This window comes from Anopheles cruzii, chromosome 2 (assembly GCF_943734635.1).
Source record: "Anopheles cruzii chromosome 2, idAnoCruzAS_RS32_06, whole genome shotgun sequence".
Taxonomy (NCBI): domain Eukaryota; kingdom Metazoa; phylum Arthropoda; class Insecta; order Diptera; family Culicidae; genus Anopheles; species Anopheles cruzii.
Window position 1 is genome coordinate 1679687 of NC_069144.1, and position 19383 is coordinate 1699069.

General features: G+C 49.1%; 3 protein-coding genes across 3 annotated transcripts in view; 2 read left to right on the forward strand and 1 right to left on the reverse strand.

Annotated features, from left to right (window-relative positions):
• Positions 1–355, forward strand: part of LOC128269322 (glutactin-like) — a 3513-nt gene extending 3158 nt beyond the window's left edge. Inside the window, exon 5 of the mRNA XM_053006762.1 lies at positions 295–355. Within this exon, the coding sequence (XP_052862722.1) occupies positions 295–355 (61 nt within the window). The remainder of the gene's footprint in view (positions 1–294) is intronic.
• A 1037-nt stretch (positions 356–1392) lies between these two features.
• LOC128269325 (ras-related protein Rab6) lies at positions 1393–5712 on the forward strand. The gene is made up of 5 exons (XM_053006765.1): positions 1393–1437; positions 2857–3016; positions 4010–4215; positions 4296–4362; positions 4566–5712. The coding sequence occupies exons 1-5, from the start codon at positions 1393–1395 to the stop codon at positions 4631–4633; spliced, it is 546 nt and encodes a 181-aa protein (XP_052862725.1). The 3' UTR covers positions 4634–5712.
• A 2512-nt stretch (positions 5713–8224) lies between these two features.
• Positions 8225–9130, reverse strand: LOC128267981 (checkpoint protein HUS1). The gene has a single exon (XM_053004963.1). It carries the CDS (start codon positions 9128–9130, stop codon positions 8267–8269), a length of 864 nt encoding a protein of 287 aa, XP_052860923.1. The 3' UTR covers positions 8225–8266.
• Positions 9131–19383: the final 10253 nt, after the last annotated feature.

The window sequence follows — 19383 nt, forward strand, 5'->3', positions numbered from 1 at the left end:
ATGACGAGGTCGCTACAGCAATAAATTAAGTTCGTTCGTTCCTTAAAACTTTCGCTTCCTTTTTCGTCAACCCTCGATGATGTATGTTCTCCGTATCCAAACATAACCTTTTGCGTGGCCCCGGGGGCCTACGTAAGACAATATGTTTCATTCTGCACACGTGTGCGTGAAAGGTCATGTTATCGCGTTATATGTTTTGCTTTAAACTCCTTTTTCTACCGTTTTCCGGTGACACGAGAACCAACTTTCGAATGCTCACCGAGGCGTGACACGAGCTCTCTGTGTGTTTGCAAGGCACTTAGGCTCAAACAAAAGATGCTGGAACGACGGCGACGGCGTTGGTGGCAGTAAATGATCCGATGAAAAGGACCTTCTAGGACACGACCGGTTCTCGGACCCGGTGCGGCGGAAAGGACCCGACCGTCCGACGGCAACAATCGATGACAAATACGTGAGCGCAGTGTTTCTTCGGGTCTCTTCTATCGACAATTGGCCATCGAAGCGGATGATTGATCGGGCAAAGTGTAACGGAATCGCGAAGCGAAGCGAAAGCATACTTGGCCGAGTTGCTTCGACATAATGTTTTTATTTTCTACTTTATGTAAAAGTGTCTCCAATTGTTGGCATTGGCCACGGAGTGAAATGGAACCTACGAAACTATCTCTAGAGTGCAAGGGACCATTGCCCAAACATCAGTCCTGCTCCGGCCAGCTTCTGGTTCAGAGGTGAAAGCCATTGAATAATCATTCTTAAGACGCGCTCGGTGGCCCTCGGTGGCATCATGACGTTGAATCATGTTTGCAAATTTGCCGTTCCCGAGCTCCCGAGCGTTAGATGATGAATGTTTCCAGCGAGCCTTCAGCGAGGACCGGCCATCGGCCGTCGATGCTTTCGGTGCAATAAATCAACCGAAACACAATAACCCAGAAGGGCTCAAGCTCATCATCTCGGACTGCTGGTGGACATATTAGAGGCTACAACGGACGTATACGCTATCCCTTGTTCCGGGCTGACGACGAGATTGTCGTCCGAATGCCTGTTGTCGGACTGTTGTTACTGTTGGCCGGGCGAATTCCCCGGGAGTGTTGAATAATTTATTCTTCAACTCGCCCACCGTCAAAGTCTTCCGTGACTCAGCGGCCGGTTTAAACTGCAACCCGGACCATCCGGATCATCACGACGAACTCCACGAAATGAGGTTATGAGGCTGAGGGAGAAAAACAGACGTTCCTGGTCTGGCATCGCGTGAGATAGTTAAAGTGTTATCGTTTTATTTATTCAGTTTGAAACTGTTTGGCATCCGCCCCCGGCGAGGCCATCATCCGCACGAGGAGATGCACGTCCAGAGTGCATCCGTTTTATGTGCTTTACCACCGGCCCCGGCCGCGCGTCATGGATGCTGGACTGTTGGTCGAGTTCGACGAGTGGGGCTTTCGAGTTCAGTCACGATCTGCTGCTGCTGCTGCTGCTGCTCGGGGGCCTGACGGTTCTCAAGTGGCGGCCACCGGAAGCCAAGTGGGCTGTTCCGATTCGGGCGGGTTACGCTGTTAAAGTTCAAATTTATCATCGCTTAACTTCTGCGCGCCCTCGCGCGACTCGCGACTCGCGGCTTGTGGCTTGTGTTACCGCACAGGGAACACGTTCCCGGTGTGTCCGCCCCGCGGGTCGGCTGTAACTCGAGGCCGTCGGCCGGAGTGTTTCACTGCAACGGTCGCCCAGAGGCGCACTATTTGAACGCTTTTAAGGCGACCCACGGAAAAACCATGGGGCCGCGCAATAATTTATGTTTTTCCGCCGCCCGGCGGCCAAGTACGTGGAAGATAAAACACAACTCCCGGCAACTCTCGGGAATGGCTGCAAAGTGGAAGGAAAAAAAATGGTCCGAAACGAAGAGAAAATTATGTCGTCAACCTGTAACAAGCCTCCAGGGAATGAGGCGCGTTGCGTAAACACTGTTTCTAGCGAAAAAGCAAAACGAATGTAAAGCTATAATTTAGTGTAAAGTAAAATCATAATGGTTCAAATTGAAAGGCTCATCTAGCTTTGATTTCGAAGTCCGTTTGGCCACACTTGGAAAGGGAGCATCATTGTGCCGGGAGCAGTCCCATAAAGAACAAATAATAATCCTCCAACGTGTGCCACCGAGAACAATTTATGACAGGCACGTCCCAAGGAAGTGCGTATATTTTCCTCAAATTACCTCGAATAGTTTAGTCTCGTGCGGAGTTCCGTCGTCCCGGTGAGATCCTTCACACAGCATTCTTCCATAATGGATGATGAACACTTTTATGAGCCTCAGACACGCGCTTTTACCTCATCTTCCGCCACAGGGATGAGGAAGTATTATCCCTCAATGGCGGTGGCCTAAAGAGCCAAATTTACGTAGAACACGCGCGAAAGAACTCCTTTCATCATTTAAGACAATCGCTCCGACGCCCCTCTTTCCGAAGACGGGCAACGAAATAAGCCAAAAATGGGCCCTTAATGGTTCCCACAGGGTTCGGATCCCTAAACGGGCGCAAGGGAAGCGTTAAGGCGCGTGCATCGAGAATGTTACGGCGCCCGTGCGTACTTGCGTAAACGTGGTCTACGGACAGCATCCCATCGTCTTCGGCGCTTCCTCGAGCGGTGGAGGCTGCTCCAGCGGAAATGAGATCTTCAATTCGACGCCAGAGACACAGATAGCAAGGGTGTTGGCATGATTTGTTACCGGTGCTTCTCGGTTGATTGAATTGCTTATCGGGGTGCTGTCTCCGTACGAGGAATCGACGCCTTTGAAATCGGATGTTGATGAAATACGCAGCCAATCAGACTTATCGTCCCTCTTACTTATCGTCTTCTTTCGTTCCGTCCTAGGCCACCATCGGTATAGACTTCCTCTCGAAAACGATGTATCTAGAGGATCGGACAGTCAGATTACAGCTGTGGGACACTGCCGGCCAGGAGCGGTTCCGCTCGCTGATACCATCCTACATTCGTGATTCAACCGTAGCCGTAGTTGTGTACGACATTACAAGTAAGTAGCAAACGCGCCAGCTCACGCCGCTGAGTTATGTATTCTTAAACCGTAAAATATACCGAATCGGATTAAAGAGGATGTTCGCGTCGGTTCCCACATGACACGAGCCAGCCAGAGGCCTCCATCGAGTGGACTCGACAGGCAATTAGCCAGTCAAGTGCCGCGTGTTGGGCCCTTCAAGCTTGTGATCGCTCTTCCGTGTTCTTTGATGTCGGTTGCGATATTCCTTATCTTTGCTTTCCGTCTGCGACCGCATTACGGCTCACGACTGCTTGTTGCTGGTCGTCGCAAACGCGCCAAAATCAATAACGGTGTATACGGACTCTACGGAGCCCGTTACTCAATCCGTCACGCATTAGAAGCCACAGACCCCCATCATCAGTTTTCAGTCGGTCCGTTACCGAACGCACGCTCCTTTGCCGATGCCTTTTCGCTTTCGCACATCGATTTTTATGGCCACCAAAAGATGCACCACAAAGGGAGCAGCGAAATGACATACAATAAGCTTCGAAATGCACTTTTTGATCGAAAAATCAATTTCTCAGCTCTCCGATGCGCAACGAACATTCGGCGATTACGCACGCCTGGGTGTCTGCGGTAACGGATTCGATCCGTCTCCGGACCGACAAAACGTCGAAGGTGGTTAGTACGGTGGTTTTCCGTATGACGATATCGCAATCGATTTCTGCGTCAATAAGTGGCAGGTTTTCGATTTCGGTGCATCGTTCGACGGACCACCAACCGTCGGATGCATCGGATTAGGTTAGGACGAAATCGAAGGCAATTCTTCGAATCTGTGATGGGGACCACTGGGCGCCTCCACCGGAAAAATCAAACATTATATTCTGAATCTTTGTGTTTTCGTTCTCTGACCCACGAAAAGGTATCTTATAACACTTGCAGTATATTGTATAAGCAGGATAATTGATTTGACGGGACGGATTTATTGCCCATTTCTCACTGGCTTCTTTCCCGGTGTCATTTCCGCAGATGCGAATTCCTTTCACCAAACCTCCAAATGGATCGACGACGTGCGAACGGAGCGTGGCAGCGACGTAATCATAATGCTGGTGGGCAACAAAACCGATCTCTCCGACAAGCGCCAGGTGTCGACGGAGGAGGGTGAACGGAAAGCAAAAGAACTGAACGTGATGTTTATCGAAACTAGCGCGAAAGCCGGTTACAACGTCAAACAGGTACGGTGCGCGCCCGCTCCGGAACGGCCCCCGGTCCGTCCCGTCCGACTGATCGTCTTACGCTTTCGGTTTCTTTTTAGCTTTTCCGAAGGGTGGCCGCCGCCCTGCCCGGCATGGACTCGACCGAGAACAAACCGCCGGAAGACAGTATCCTTTTCGTGACAAACATGCACACATTTTTCAGCTCGCCTTCGGGCACTTCGTCAGGCTTTGGGGCTTTCGCAAATGCTCCTTTCTTTGATGTTTTGTTTAGTGTTGTTTATTCTTTACACATTTATGTTATTCCCATTTTGTTTCCTTTTGTTTTTTTCCTTAACTCGCGACTTCCCTAACCTACTCGCCATCCACAGTGCAAGAGGTCGTGCTGAAAGATTCGCCAAACGAAACGAAAGACCCGGAAGGTGGCTGTGCATGCTGAGGCTGCTGCTGCTTCCCAATCAGCTCACAGTCAGCGGCAGTCGCGCGACGCAACGCGGCGCAATGGAACGAATTACGAAACCACACCTTTTTGCTATGATCGCTACCGCGCTTACTCTATTACTACCACAATTACTACCACCTTACTGCAACTAGTTCTACTTTTAATTTGTCTTTAGGCTGGGCGAAAACATTATTGCAGAGACTTATTCCATTTTGTTTATTTTTGTTGTTGCAATAACCGCCCAAAGTACTGGTACTAGGTTGGTTGGACGCGCGCGCGAGCTTCTACAGAGCAGCTGACCCAGCTTCCGGTGCTGAGAAGGGAGTGGTGGAAGAAGTGAAGCACGGAACGCTACTCGCGCGGCAATTGATCCTTAGACGGACGTGATGTGCATTCTATGTCGTATACATATACATATATATTAATATTTTCCCCTCCGTTTTCCGTCATATTTATTTGTAAGCCCCCGGAAGACCCCGACACAACAGGACATTCAAATGTTTGAACCTACTACCGACCATACCGCTACTAAACGTAAACGGATAAATTGCTACAGGTGCTGTGGTGTCGAACGGGCGGGCGTTGGCCAATGTTACGTAGTGGCTGCGCGTGTGCTCAATAAAACAATGTAGCTCATTTTTATACCATTTATGACTTGTATCTCTGTATGCTCCCGTTTGTTTGATCGCTTTTTCAAGCTCAGATGGATTTATTTTTCTCTACAACCGGGTGGAGTCTTTTCAGTTAATCTTGTGTTAAGAGCGATGGTCCTGTGACCAATGGTCCATGGTTGCAATAGAAACAAAAATGTTTCTTTGTCAATCCAATAAATTAGTAACCACTTGAGTGGATTTAACACAATTTGTGTACTTTCAAGACAGAACTAATGGATTGGATCCGTTCAGTAAATGACTAATATTTTGGATGGACCAAGACGGGCGGAAGAAAGTGTACGAGAATTAACCGAAAAAATTCCCCGGGTCTCGCCCGGGGCCAATGACTTTATTCTTACTTATTAACATTTTTTTTTAAATAAGTTGTTAGAAGAATAATAAATACAAAGCCTTAAGTTCTAATTTAAATGACGGTTTTCGTAATTTTTATTTTGTAGTTATATCTACCCAAACCCCATCTGTGTTCCTTTGGTAATCCTTCGTAAGATTGATGAAAGAAGATTTCACAACACTAACACACAACAGTGATGCTCCTTAACCGGAACTCGCCCCACTAACCGTATCTCTTTCAGCTGTCGACCTACAAACCCAGCCGTCGAACTCTGGCGACCAGCAGGACTCGGAAGGTGGCTGCATGTGTTAAAAGGCACACCGGTGGGAGCTTGAGAGAGGAAACAAACTGAATGCCCTAACATGTAGCGTAACACATTCACCCAAAACGGACACACAAACGAGCATCTGCAGTAGCATTAGCAATCTTATCAAAAAGTTGTTATCATCCGTTCCGTTCCACACTAAATCACTGCATTTGTCATCGGGCAATGCTTTCTTCTATTCTGCGCGCGGTGGTGTGTACCGTCTTGCCGTTCAAACTCGAGAGATAGTAACGCTTAGATAAAATGGAACATTTATTGGCCAAAAAAAAAACACAAAACCGGGAAAGGTGTATACCAAGAACGTGTTCAGCTTGTGCTTAAGAAAATCTCAACCACCTCAAGTGGACGAGAGTAGTTGTGCTTTTCGAACACACACACACGTACACGCAAAAGTGGCCGAACGCAATAGGTAGAACAAAAAAAAACAATGCCCAAAACGGAAACGAACAATCCTCTGTGTTGCAATCAATGTTGTAAAGTTGGACAAACGAATAAAAAGTCACGGAAAACAACAGGAATCGGGTGAATGCGGGAGATAAACCGAGTGAGAAAACCGAGTGCATCTGACAAAAGGGAGGACAAAGCTAGGAAGTATTTGAAGCGAACGTAACGTACTGTAGCGCAAAACACGAAGCCTAGCAGAACATGCAAACTACGAACCATAGAAGAAAACGCAAAGCGGTGAACTCAATTAGCTTGTGAAGTTTGAAAACAACGTAAAACTAAAGCCAACCTGCGACCGTGTGACGATGGACGATGTGCATTGAAAACTGCTCGAATATTTGACTGTGTCCTACATTAAATCAGTTCATGGATCATGGAATCAGGACATGGATTTATTTTGTTTGTATTGAACAGAACGATAACGGTTAACGTTGCGCTGATTCCCAGTCCTTTTTCCTTGTATCGAGCGCAACCCCGACGATGGATCACAATCAAGTGAATGAATAAAACAAACAAACATTAAACACTGCTCCATTTGCGCAAATCGGCAGTAGGAAAAAGCAATTCAAGAAACACTAATAATTGGATGTTACGTTTGCTTTCCACACAATTTTCCAATCCGTTCCTGAAAACCATGCCTTGAGTGTTGCGATCATGGACCTCACTGTCCGTGTGGTCCTAGTCTTTTCTCAGAACATTATCATTTGATGATAACGTAGCTCTCTGATCCCTTTATTGATAGAAGTAGTAAACGAAACAGGAATCCAAAATTGAACGAATCAACGACGAAATTTACTACAAAGCAGCATCGTTTATGCAGTTTTATGGTATTCAAAGGTGGTGTGCTTGTTCTGTGTTGGCAGTGGACGGACGGACGGGAAGCAAACACGGAACTGATGCACCAGGAGCGCACGCACGAGTAATAGTTAAAGTATAAAAGTATCATAAATTAACATGAACATCGCACAAACTTACGTGCGCCGCACGCACATACACTAAGCATAACAGGAAAACGAACATTTGGAAAGGCCATTCTCCTACTAACGTGGCACGTCTTAAGCTTAACCCTACTCTCAAACTACGGAACGGAGCCGTATCTGCCCCCGGCAGACTAACCTAAACAGGAACCTAAACAGTAGAGGGCTGCATGAACTAACTACTATCCCTTCCTTTGACGCTAACTCTCTAACATTTAAAAAGAAACGGAAACGGTACGAACTAACCGAGCTGAGCTGGGCACGTTGTTTGAGGTTCTTATTGGTTGGAGCACTGGAGGACTAATTTTAACGAAACATACCGATGACCACCCAATTACAGTTGATAAGAATGGCGGGGGCAGTAGGAAGAGAATTACGGAAGAGACCCTCACCGCCGCCGGTCTTACGGATGTCAAATTTTACAATAAAAGAAAATTTAAGTGCTAAAGTAAGCGGTAACAACGCAAAAGCATCGGTACGCCAGAATAGTGACTCTAGACCGGATTGTGGCGGAGGATTGCGGAAGAGAATGCGGTCACAGCAAATCAGACACAAACACGCAAAACAATAGTAAAACGGCTTTCGTCATTGTGGTACTCGGCATCATCTGGCTTACAGAAGGGAAGTAGCATTTCGGAGCATGCTTTAGGAGGGCGGACATGTCGTGTAACAATCAAAGAGAGAGAACCACAGGGCCTGCTGAGTTGGATCACGAACGAAGTAACCCGGATAAACACGATTTCATACACACATTAGTCGCTTTTCATAGTTAAAAATAAAGAAAAAGGGAAAATTGAAAATGGCTTTTTCGGTGGTTCATATTGTTTTATTGTCGATTTAAGTGTTACGAGTATATACAAGTTGAGAAAGGGATGTTTTTTAATCGAAATTCATTGCTGGCAGTATGAAGTTAAGGACACAGGCCTGCATCATATCGAAGCTAATAATGAGCGCTTGCTCGTGGCGAATGCTCGCCGTCATGACCGCACCGGATATGTAGATCGTCTCGAACAGGGCGGCCAGTTTTCGCGAGTCTACTCGGCAGTTGGCTTCCGACATTTTGGTCGACTCCTGCCTAACCCTCGCACAGCGTGGGCTGAGTTCAAGGTCGCGGTAATGACTGGCCACGGTTACCACATCCGTCTCCACCACCAGCGACAACTCGCCGTTCATCGTGGCGTACAGCGCGATGGTGGGCGCGAGATTTTTCTTCTTCTCCAGCAGAGCGCGCAGTGACTTAATCGTGGGAAGTTCAATCGAGATGTCGTACTTAAGCGTATGCGGCAGTTGGAACTGTTGCCACTCGCTGCGTGGCATAATCGTCACCGGTAACGAGTGCTCCACTTTCGGGTATATGACGTCCTGATTGCTGTCGATATCGCCGGCCATTTCAAACGATAGACACGGCGTGGCGGCCGTTTTAATCAGCTTCACCTTCAGGTAACGCACGGTGCTGTGACGGGCGAACGAAAGCGCCCGCACGAAGCTGCTTGCCTGGGCAACCATGTAAATCTGGTTGTGTGTTGCGTCGATCCCGTCCATGGCGAACTCGGAAAAGAACCGGCCCTGGACCATTTCGCACCACACGTACTGGCCTTCGCACGCCGCCGGTTCGATCTGCAGTATCATCTTGGTCGGCTGCACGTTAATTATTAATTGTTTGTCCGCCTTCGACAGTGTGCTGACGACTTGCAGAAACCCCTTCACGAGCGCGTCTTCGGAAACTACGGCACGGAATTTCATGCTGAAACCAGGAAAGATTGAAATGGAAAGATTTCTCAACGGATTTGTACACAAAAATATTTATGCCGGTATACGAACATGACGTTTCTCGGGCATTTCGAAATTCGGTGACGTTCGTGGTGGTTTCGAACATAAACAGAATCGACAAAATAAATAATTAAATGTTCTTAGACGTTAAGTAAATAAACGTTCTTCGCCTTGTTGCTCATCGCAGTTCAAAATGTGCGATATAAGTCGTAAGTGTCGAGGGACAATTGTTTAAAATAATAAGTAAATTATGATTTGCTCATCATGTGAGTACGTTACTGAATGGTAAAGAAAACTGACATTTGGCATGACATTTGACATTTGACATTGTAGGAAATAAATGTGTGTGCGTTGAAGACGATTTTACGCTAAGTTTCCGTGATTTTTCTTGAAAGTTACACAAAAGTTTTTAAAAATAATGTCTGATAGTAAGTGAAAAAGTACAATTGTTGTTCAACGAGTGTGCTTGGAACGGGACAAAGCCAAAGCAGCTGGTTTTCGTTGCACAAACCAGCAATTTCTCTCGCTCTCGGTCGCGCAGGTTTTTATTCCGGACGGTGTTTCGCGCTCGCGTTGTTCGTTCGCAGCAGCAGATTTCTCGTTGTTTCTCTTTCTTTCTTGTGCCGTTCGGACGTGTGTGCTTCGCGTTAAAGGCGTTCAATCTGCTCCTTGGAAACGCGTTTCGATTGTGAAGTCAGCGACAAAGAGGTGCTACTTTGGATGATTGCGGAATTGCACGAATTATTTACCACGACGATAGTAAAGCGACGCGTGCGGTGTTCTTCTCAATGGGCCTGCCTTGATAGTGCTTTTTAGGCGTAGAAAAGTGCAGCGTAAAAAGATCCGCTCCGATCCAGGGTGTGATAAAACGGAGTATAAATTTAATCGCGTGATATGCCACGGCGACCAGTGAAGACGGTCAGCGTTGGTGGAGTTTTTGCGAACCCTTTCGCCCGTTGTTTCGCCGGCAGGAAAAAGTAATGTTCCTCGAAAAAAGTGTGTGCGTAGTATTCGCCATCTAGTAGGCTCGTTCAAGCCGAGGAATAGTAATCGACCGTCTGATGTACGCGCGCCCGTGTGTGTGTGTGTGTGTGTATTCGTTTCCATCCTCCATCGCGAGGGGGTTTAAGAACTTTGCGCTGGAAGAGTGGCCGCTATCGCGACGACATGGCCGCGGCTCTTCCGCTTGCCACACGGCACGCGTACACACGCGCATACCCGCAGACACATGCACCCGCAACAAACAGTTCAGCGGAAGAATCGTCTGCGGCAACGAATGCGGATATATTATGTGGGGTGAATCATTCTCGGGACCCGCCGGTCCATCGTTAGCCAAGGGACGGGTGTGTGTGTACCAAACGAAGAAGAGCATCGCGACGTCGGCAGTCAATTTGGCGCACCGGCCGCCCGGAATTGGCCAATGTGTCTAGACTAATGGCTCCCGGAGGACGCCCCCGATACGCGGAGCGAATCACAGTTTATCGCTCCGGCGATTGATCGATTGGCCAGCGGGATTTCGCCCCGTCACGTCACGGGCCTCTCAGCTACGGCTTCGGTAGCCACAATAATTGCTAATCAAAGCAATCGGCGGATGGATCCCGTCCGAAGATTCGGCGCTTATCGACCAGTCGAAGTAGCCCGTGGCGTCGTTTTATCTCTGGTCCGTTCAACTGAGGATTGCGACCACCAAACGGAGGTACGGAGGGATTTGAGACAGACAGTCACGAAGCGGCCACTTTCCGTGTGCGGTCGTCCTACCTGTCCGGGAGCTAACGATGTTTGTCGTTAGGGAAGCATCGGTAAGGCCTTTGAACCAGACGACTCGACCGAAGAGGCAACTTCAATCGAACACGTGATGGCACCGAAAATGGAGTTCCGGCTTCCTGTCTCGGGTGAGTCTTACCGAAAAAAATAATTAAATATTTAAATATTTGAGCACTTAGATTGAGTTCCTGGCACCCGGGAAATCTCTGTTCCTTAGGTTACTAACTGATTTGGATGGGAATCATAAAACCTTTCAAGAACCGTTTTAGGGCAATCACTTGACACTAATTTCAACCTCCGCGTAACGTTTGGCAATGAGACCGAAATTCCTAGCGCGGTGGCCTGCGTCGGATTACCGTCCTCCACCTTGGCGCTGGAGCAGTGCTGATGAGTTGGATTCTCAAGAACTCTCCTTATCCCCAGCTGCAAACGGTGCGGATTATTGGCAAACGGTAAACAACCGCCCGCTGCCGGGAACCGCGTGTGTTGATGCGTGTTTCCGTGTGCGAGATTAGATCGGCGTTGTTTCCCGGAAGCGGCTTTGTTTGTGTGTTCTCCGGGCGCGCTCGGTGAAGGATCACCGGGCACGTGAAGTATTTATCTTATGCGCGCGCTACGCTTAGGGCGCGCACGAGAGTAAGGATCATATCGGAAACCGGCATGACTGCCGTGTGTGGACCGCTTCTGAGTTTCTAATTACTGGCGGTGCTGGGATCGCCAATCAATGGCGAGACTTTCGGCGATACTCATCGTCTAATTGAGCGGTTCTTTTGGCTCACCAGCGACTGTGTCGGAACACGGTGCCGTTGGGGGATGCCCAATTCCCGGAGCATCTGTTTGAAGTGTGGGTTTCTGATTGTACTCGTATGTATTAATATTTATAAAACCGGCACACCGGTGTCACACCGGAGGTCCCGGTTCGGAAATTAATTCAATGAATTCGTAATGAGAAGGACGAGGAGACGTACCTTTCCGATTGAGTACCGGCCCCGCCCCGCTTGGCAGATCCTCAAGGTGTGGCACTTCCTAACTAGACACTCGTTTCCGTTTCACCCGGGCAGCGATGTAATGCCTTTCGCTAACCAAATTCTGAAGGACACTCAACCGGTAGACGGTTGGAAAATGAGGTTCGAATTGAGGTTGACGTTAACGCGCGCTGCTAATTGGAAACTAACTTTAAAAGCCCCCTTTCGAATGCCACGGCCACCCTCTTACGGCACCCAAATTGGAGCTTGAGCGCCGTGATGATGTTTATTGAAGATGAACACCGTCGTCGGATGTTCTGCGGGCTTTTTCACTTTGGACGGCCACCATCGCCAGAAGAACCGTGTGCCGTTCGTGTAAACTGTGCACCGAACGGAACGGCGTTCCCCGAACGTCGCCCGAGAGATTGACCCGGTTCGGGGTGAGTTTTGGTAGATTGAATTCTGTGCCAAAAAGAAGCCAAACAGAAACCAAACAGAAAATGGCGCTCGCGGAGAAAAAGTAACGCTCCATCGTCGAACCAGTCTCCGCCTTTCTCGATCCGTTCGTAGAAAAATAGTGGAAGCAATGGTCCGCACCGGACGCTTTGGCTGCCAAAGGATCAGCAAATCCCGGACACGGGGAGCCCGTGGGGAGCCCCCGCCTGGCTATGATGGCCAATTTGTTGCAAGCCAATCAATGTTTCCGTTTTGAGCTAGTAGAACATGGTCCGTTCTCACGCCACCCCGCCACGGGCCGGGCGGTGAAGCACTATTTGTAAAATTATTACTTCACCGAACGGAGCGCGCGCCGCGCAGAACCCATTTGCCGCCGCGCGAGGGAAGTTTTCAGCGTCTGGATTGTTGCAGCATCATTTAGCACACCGAAGAGCGGGCGAAGGGGAGCAGGGTGTGAAGAAGCCCGGCCAGCACCAGCATGCATCGTGCCAACCAACCCGCCTCCCCGCCGGGACCGAGGGGCATGTGTTGTTCTGTTTGTGTGGAGGTTCCGTTGGAAAGTGTTTATTTTTAACAGCATCATCGGCACTCAACGATCGAGCAGGGGCGGCCGACCGGCCAGAATCTCGGCTCCATCGGCTCGGGAGGAGAAGAAGTGCCGATAATGGGTTTGCGTCACAGCGAAATACGAATTTGATAAGTGCAGGCCGCTCGGCGGCAGCTCGTCGTGAGCAGTCGGTCTCGGCGGCTATATCGTGTTGCAGAGTGAACCGTTTTTCCGAATGGAAGTTTAATGTGTTGCTCTTTCGTTGGTTCATTCGAAAAAAGTCCCTTTTTTAGAAGCCGCTGTAAGCCGCTTTAGGAATTGGATTAATGTTACATCAACAATAGGGACTTTGGGGAGGGTTGTTGGCCAAAAATAAGCGAGGTTTTAAAAATACATCTCCTTCGGAAGGAGATTTTTTGTGAAAGGTTTTCCACGTTGCCTAAAGATGCCAAAGGAGAGCATCGGTCCCTTATTTAATCATTTATTGATTGAATGATCAATATTTTTGGGGCTTTAAAGTATCTAAGCCACGCTCGAAGCGTGTTCAAGTAAATAAGTAAACAAACAACTAAAGCATAGGAAATATACAGTCCCATACGGTCTAAAATCGAGGTCAGCCAAACTTGAACTAACTCTCAATTGAGCTATTCCCGTTTCGAAACATTTGGAGTCATTTTTGGAGAATTTGGAGCACACAAACTGGCCTCGAAACCATGACGGTAACTTATCGTTTCGCACGAATTGCATTCAAATAAATATGCGCCGCAACACGCTCGAGAAACATGCCTACCAGCCAGCCAACGTACCTACCTGCCAACGTCATCACCTTTCCGGACGATTGGTTTCCGAATGGTTACGTCCGGCGCATGGCGGCGGTGGTCCTCTACAAAATCGACACGATGTTTGTCGGTCGGCCAGCCAGCCAGCTAGAGACGAACGCACGTTCGTACGTTCACCAAATACCAAGCCCGGTCCGGCCCGGCACCGGCACCGGCTCTGTAACTTGGCATTCTGCCACGGTCTCCGCGCTGTAATTGGAATCGCGCCCTGAAACTAGATCGTCACCAACCCGGCGGGGGGAGAGAGTGCACCGAATGCAAACTGTACTCGCGGTCCTCTTCCTTGGGTCCGTCCACTCGCAGCACACCTCTTTGACGTAGCGGCGCCCCGTGAGTACTTTCGATTTCGTTCGATCGTTGCGGCATTCCTGATAGCGATCTGTCCCCTGTTGCCGCTTTGACCTGACCGACCTGCTGATTGACTGAGCCGCCGATTGAGTGGTGTCCTTCATCGGAGATTTGTTGTCCGGGCTTGTTTGGGTCGCGGTCGCGGTCGTGCACTACTCCAGGTCCTCCAAATTCGAACTCGCCGCCGTGGAGTAGTAGTAGTCGGCCGACCGAGAGTCGACTTGTCTCCAGAGTGCGTCTGTCCGCGGATTGGCTTAAGCGGCGGCAGTTCAAGATCGTGCCCTCCTTTTTCTTAAAGGAGCTGCGCGAGCGCCTCATCCGTAGAAGGTAGCGTGGCAGTGGTGACTTCTATCGACCGAGCTTCGGTGACCAGCCCGAGATATGGTGTGTTTTCGGTGCGCCCGCGGTCTGGTTTTTAAGAACAACCTCGGACGTAATACATCTTTTGATCGATAGCTAAAAAATACTAAACGAAAACAGAGTCGGTAGAAGCAATTAGTACGCAATCAGAACGGATGGCGGTGTACAGATACCGGTCCGAGTAGAGTCCGTGTAAAGGTCTCTCGTTGCCAAAGTAAAGCTACGAACAAGGACTTAAAACGCTGTTCACTGAGTTTTTTGTGGTCTCAAAAACAACCCCCAACATCGACCGCGCCAAACAAAACACGACCGTTGTTACGGGCGTGCCAGGTCGCGGACACACCATTGTGTGGGAAGTTTCCTCGAAATTGTTTATCCGCAAAGAGGAGAACTCCTTGAAACTTTTGGTGCTTCCGTTCCGGAGCGCGGAACGGAATTAGATAAAGACACACACAAAAAGTGGGTGACGTAAATGAGCGGTTTTATCGGCACACGTTACGAACAACGAGGCTTTTCTGCGCCGTTCTGCTGCTCAAGTTTTAAGCACTGGAATTTGGCCACGGCCAGGCGGCTGCTGTGCCCCCGTGTATGGGCTGGGTGATCACTGCCGAACGCTTTTGGCAGGTTCCGTTCACGGTGCGTCGTTCGATTTTTTAGTGGAAATGTTGATGAAGAATGCTTACCCATTTTTCACATTCTCATACACGAGTCACACATTTTTCAGTCACTCAGGTCATTATTTAAAATACTTGTAGAAATCTTGATATTTCTTTATTTTTATATTTGTGATCGGGAGATATAAATTAGTACGTCCGGTACCGTTGAGTGTCACACATAAACTATTTTAAGTAATCTTCGATTGTGCGGAGAAAAATGGTCAATGAATACTTGACGATATTCGTTAACGCTGCTCGACCGTGCTGCTCGACCGTGCTGCTCGACTGCTCGATATTATTATGATGAGGTCACTACATACTTCATATTCATTTTCGTAGTGGGTTTTTTTAGAAACATAAAACTTAAAGAACCCTTCGTAGTGTCCCGGCATTTTTAATCAAAAAAGACAAAATAGAGACTTAGACAGACTTAGACAAAATACACCTTGATTTTAAAACCGATCCAGTTTTTTTGTTTAAAGCGACCCATTTTCAATTAATTGATCCAATAAACCAGTTAGATTGGGGTATTCCTGTTTCGCTCTTTTCGAAGGCAAAGATCCGCTATCTCGCATCTCGTAATGTTGGAAAAGAATAAACCCCACGAAATGACCCATCTGTTGAAAGATTCTGGCACTTATCAGCCCGTGTAGTCCACCGACCAATCCCCATTTGTCGCCTTGTCTCTCTCAATTGCGATGGCCGCTCCCCCCGTTTAATGTTTTCCCGCATGTGAGTGCCGCGTGTTTGCGATCCAAATTTCCGTTCCACTTTTTGCGCCTCGTTGGCGGCTGTCGTTTGAATGTTTTATCATGTTGTGGGGAATTATGATTTCCTTTTTTTGGTAAAATTATTACGAAACCTTTCAGTAGTCCATCTCTCTACACGCTGTGGGTCCTTCGAAACGCACCCTTTTAGTGGTCGTCGTTTCGCATCGGCAAACCCACCGGCTGATGGCTGATTCCTCTGGGGGGACGGGACACACCCCACACCTAACTAGAGCGATGATTTGATTTGTGTCGGAGTCGCTAAAAAATATACACACGAAGAAAGACAAAAAACGGAGAACCGATGAGAAAGCACTTTAAACTCAATTTGCGGAATGGGTTCGCCGAAAGCTAGCTGGCTGGCTGGCAGACAGAGAGGGGTCCTGAAACAAGGGTCCTTCGCACGGGGGAAAACTCGCCGCCGCCGCCATCGCTTGTGAAATGTGGCGTGCCACGGTGTGTTCCGGTGAATTGATGCCCATTTCATGCTGCCTTCCACGTCCCCCAGCCCGACTCTTGCGGAACAACCGGATGCAGCGGCAACCGGCGTTGGGTCCATGAATATTTTACGTTATTCTGTTGCCACGCACGTTTCCGATGCCAGCGGCCGCGGATGTTTATGCCCCTCGGTATGGGGGATGAAAATTGAATACGCTGCTGGCCGGGCCTCCAATGGCAGACGGATCCGCTCCCTCTCACTGGTTCTCTAAACACGACTCCGTTCCGAGTTGTCTACGGGCGCTTCAGTTAAATGTTTTCGACAATTGCCGGCATCGCACACAGCCGCGGCAACGGGTGTCTCGACGGTAGAAAAATGTCTACGCCACGTTGCGCAGGATCAAAATTTGGGTTTTTGTACGGTTCATCATATTCGTCCTCCCAATCCCCCAATGTGTGTGTCTCGCTGACGCTGATGGTGCGGCACATCTTCGATCGAAGTGGCGCGCCACTTTCGAAACCGGATCGCAAACATCCGCCGCGTGAATTTTTCGCGAAGAAATCGGACACTTTGGTAGTGGCTTCCTGTTACACAAAATTACACAAAAAGGGACGCCACGAATTGGCAAAAATTTAGCGATTGTTGGAAGCAACAATCGGAGCAGATGGAAGGACACGCGCAGGGTGATGTAAATTTAATTCTCCACGTTCATCATTTTCAGAGCCAGCCACAGTTGGCGTTGTTCCGATCGATCGGCGGATCACCGCTGTATTTTATTGTGCCCCATGGCACCGAGGCCAGCCAGAGCGCCACCGGATGTGATGGATGTGATTCAGATTAACTGGCGACTCCCGTCGCTGTCGCCGTCAGACCACAGACTCCGAGACGGATCGATTTTATGGCTGCACCGGTCCCGGGCCCGTGATCCGGAACCAGCATCGCGTGTGTGTGTGGGTTTGTTGGCCCGTGGAAGAGCAAGTACAGGGGATGCAATTGAGTGACGAGTTTTGAAATGGCCATCGATTTCCGTCGAGCACGTCTGGTGCGTGTCCGGAATCGGCAATAGAATCAGGGAATGACGAGAGAGAGAGAGAGAGAGAGAGAGAGTCTGATACATGCGACTCTGTATGTGTGCCTGTGTTATGAATATGAAAATATTGGTTCCCATGTGGGCCACGCAACCTGTTCCCGATCCGGGAGGGCAATCCCCCCGAGGTCCGAATCGGTTTTCGATGAACAAATTTAATATTTCCTCCCCAAAATGTGCACCACGCCGTGTCCTTTTCACCTGTGTTACCGGGGTCCCGGGGTGGTTCTAAACCTGTTCGCCCCGGGCCAAACCGGGTCGCGGCACCGTGTCCATGAACCGCTGGCGCAAACAACCCCACTGGCCCCACAGCAATCATCGATCCGATCCGGGATGGTCCGCGGTAACAACAGGTTTAAATTTACGTGTGTCCGTCCCCCGGTCTGCCCCCTGTGTGTGTGTGTGTGAGAGACGCGTTGCCTCTGGACTTGTGCCCCCAAAAAGCCCCGTGCTCCTCTCGGTGCTGTCCGTTTCAATATGCGCGTAATTGATTTGATTAAATAAAGTGAATGTTCATTAAAGGTCGGCTGTAGGCCGGTAGCTAAGGCTGCCGAAACCTGGGGGGACTTCTGCCTGGGGCTGGGTGTGTGGCGGTTCCGGAGACCACCTTCCATTGCTTCATCCAACCGGAACTGCCGCAAGCGTCACATTCCCTTGGGTCGTCATCCGCTCTGGCAGAGACAACAGCTCCAAGCCACTCCACGCAAACTCTCAGATTCTGTGCGCCTTAGGTTCCGCTTCTGAGAGTTCTGCGTCGCGGTGACCGTGGCAGATTATCGTTTAGACAAATTCCGGACGAACTCCGGTGCGTGCGATGAACATGCGCTTTTACGGGCGACTAATCCTGTTCAAGGATTCCGCGAAGATTCGGTATTGTTTTACAGATTCGAGCAATGATCCTATAATCTGTCATGTCTTTGCTTTAATAAAGCTAAAATATCCCGTAAATCAGTCATATTGGATGTGGATTAATTTTTTTCAACCTATCTAAGCTTGGTCACTTTTGAAACGTTGCTCAGGGAATTTGTCAACACAACGGTGCTTAGAAACATGTTGAAAAGGACATTGTATTGTTGGCATTTGATAGCCTCGCCATGCCTACAGCATAATGGCCCTCAAGGACGAAATGGAAACGGCCAAAGAAAGTGTCCGTCCGCCAAAAAGGAGATCCGCCGGTGGCGCGTCGACCAGATAATGATTGGATTGACAACGAAACGGTGGCAAATTGGGTCGTTTGCGTTCGCTTTTGGGAGTTGTAGCAGCTTTACCGGAGGCGGATTATCATTATTAAAAACGAAATCCCTTTTCTTTGAATGGCGCGAATCAATTATCGTCACCGACGGCCACGACGACGACGACGGCGATCAACTGTTGAGTGGATTATTTTTCAACGCAATGTCTGCTCCTTTCGCGTCTCCTTTCGGTTTCGGTCCGGGTGCCCTTCGACGGTGTGCAAAACCCCTCCGAAGATACTTTTTTCCGCTTGCCTGTCGGGGCAGCTGTCAATCGAAAGGACCCAGGCTCCCCCCGGGGAACTACTGCGGCGGGTAACCAGCGCACACAACAGGGTTCCCGGCGGCTGCGGGAGTTCTCAATGGCAGTCTAATCATTCTACTGCCGGCTTCCTCCGGGGTGAGGTCGCTGATTGACGTTCAGGTTCAGACGGCGCGCGCTTTGCATAAAGGATACGGCAGAAATGATATCGATGAAACTACCGACCAGGGCGCACAGCATGGGACGATCGGAGCAACTCGTGGGCGAAAGGTGTTGCTCCTGGTGCCGCGTTGTGATGGTTTAAATTGCTTCTGGCGTTACTGGCCAGGAAGTACTTTGTGTGAGACGCTTCCTTCCATACTATTCATGCCTTTGGCTGGGTGCCCGATTATTACATGGCCTGTTCGCATGCGCGATCTTTTATGGAGTTCGATTTTCTCTTCAAAACCCCAGATGGGAAACAATATTTTAAATATTCTTAAAGATTCCGTTCCACATCAGAAC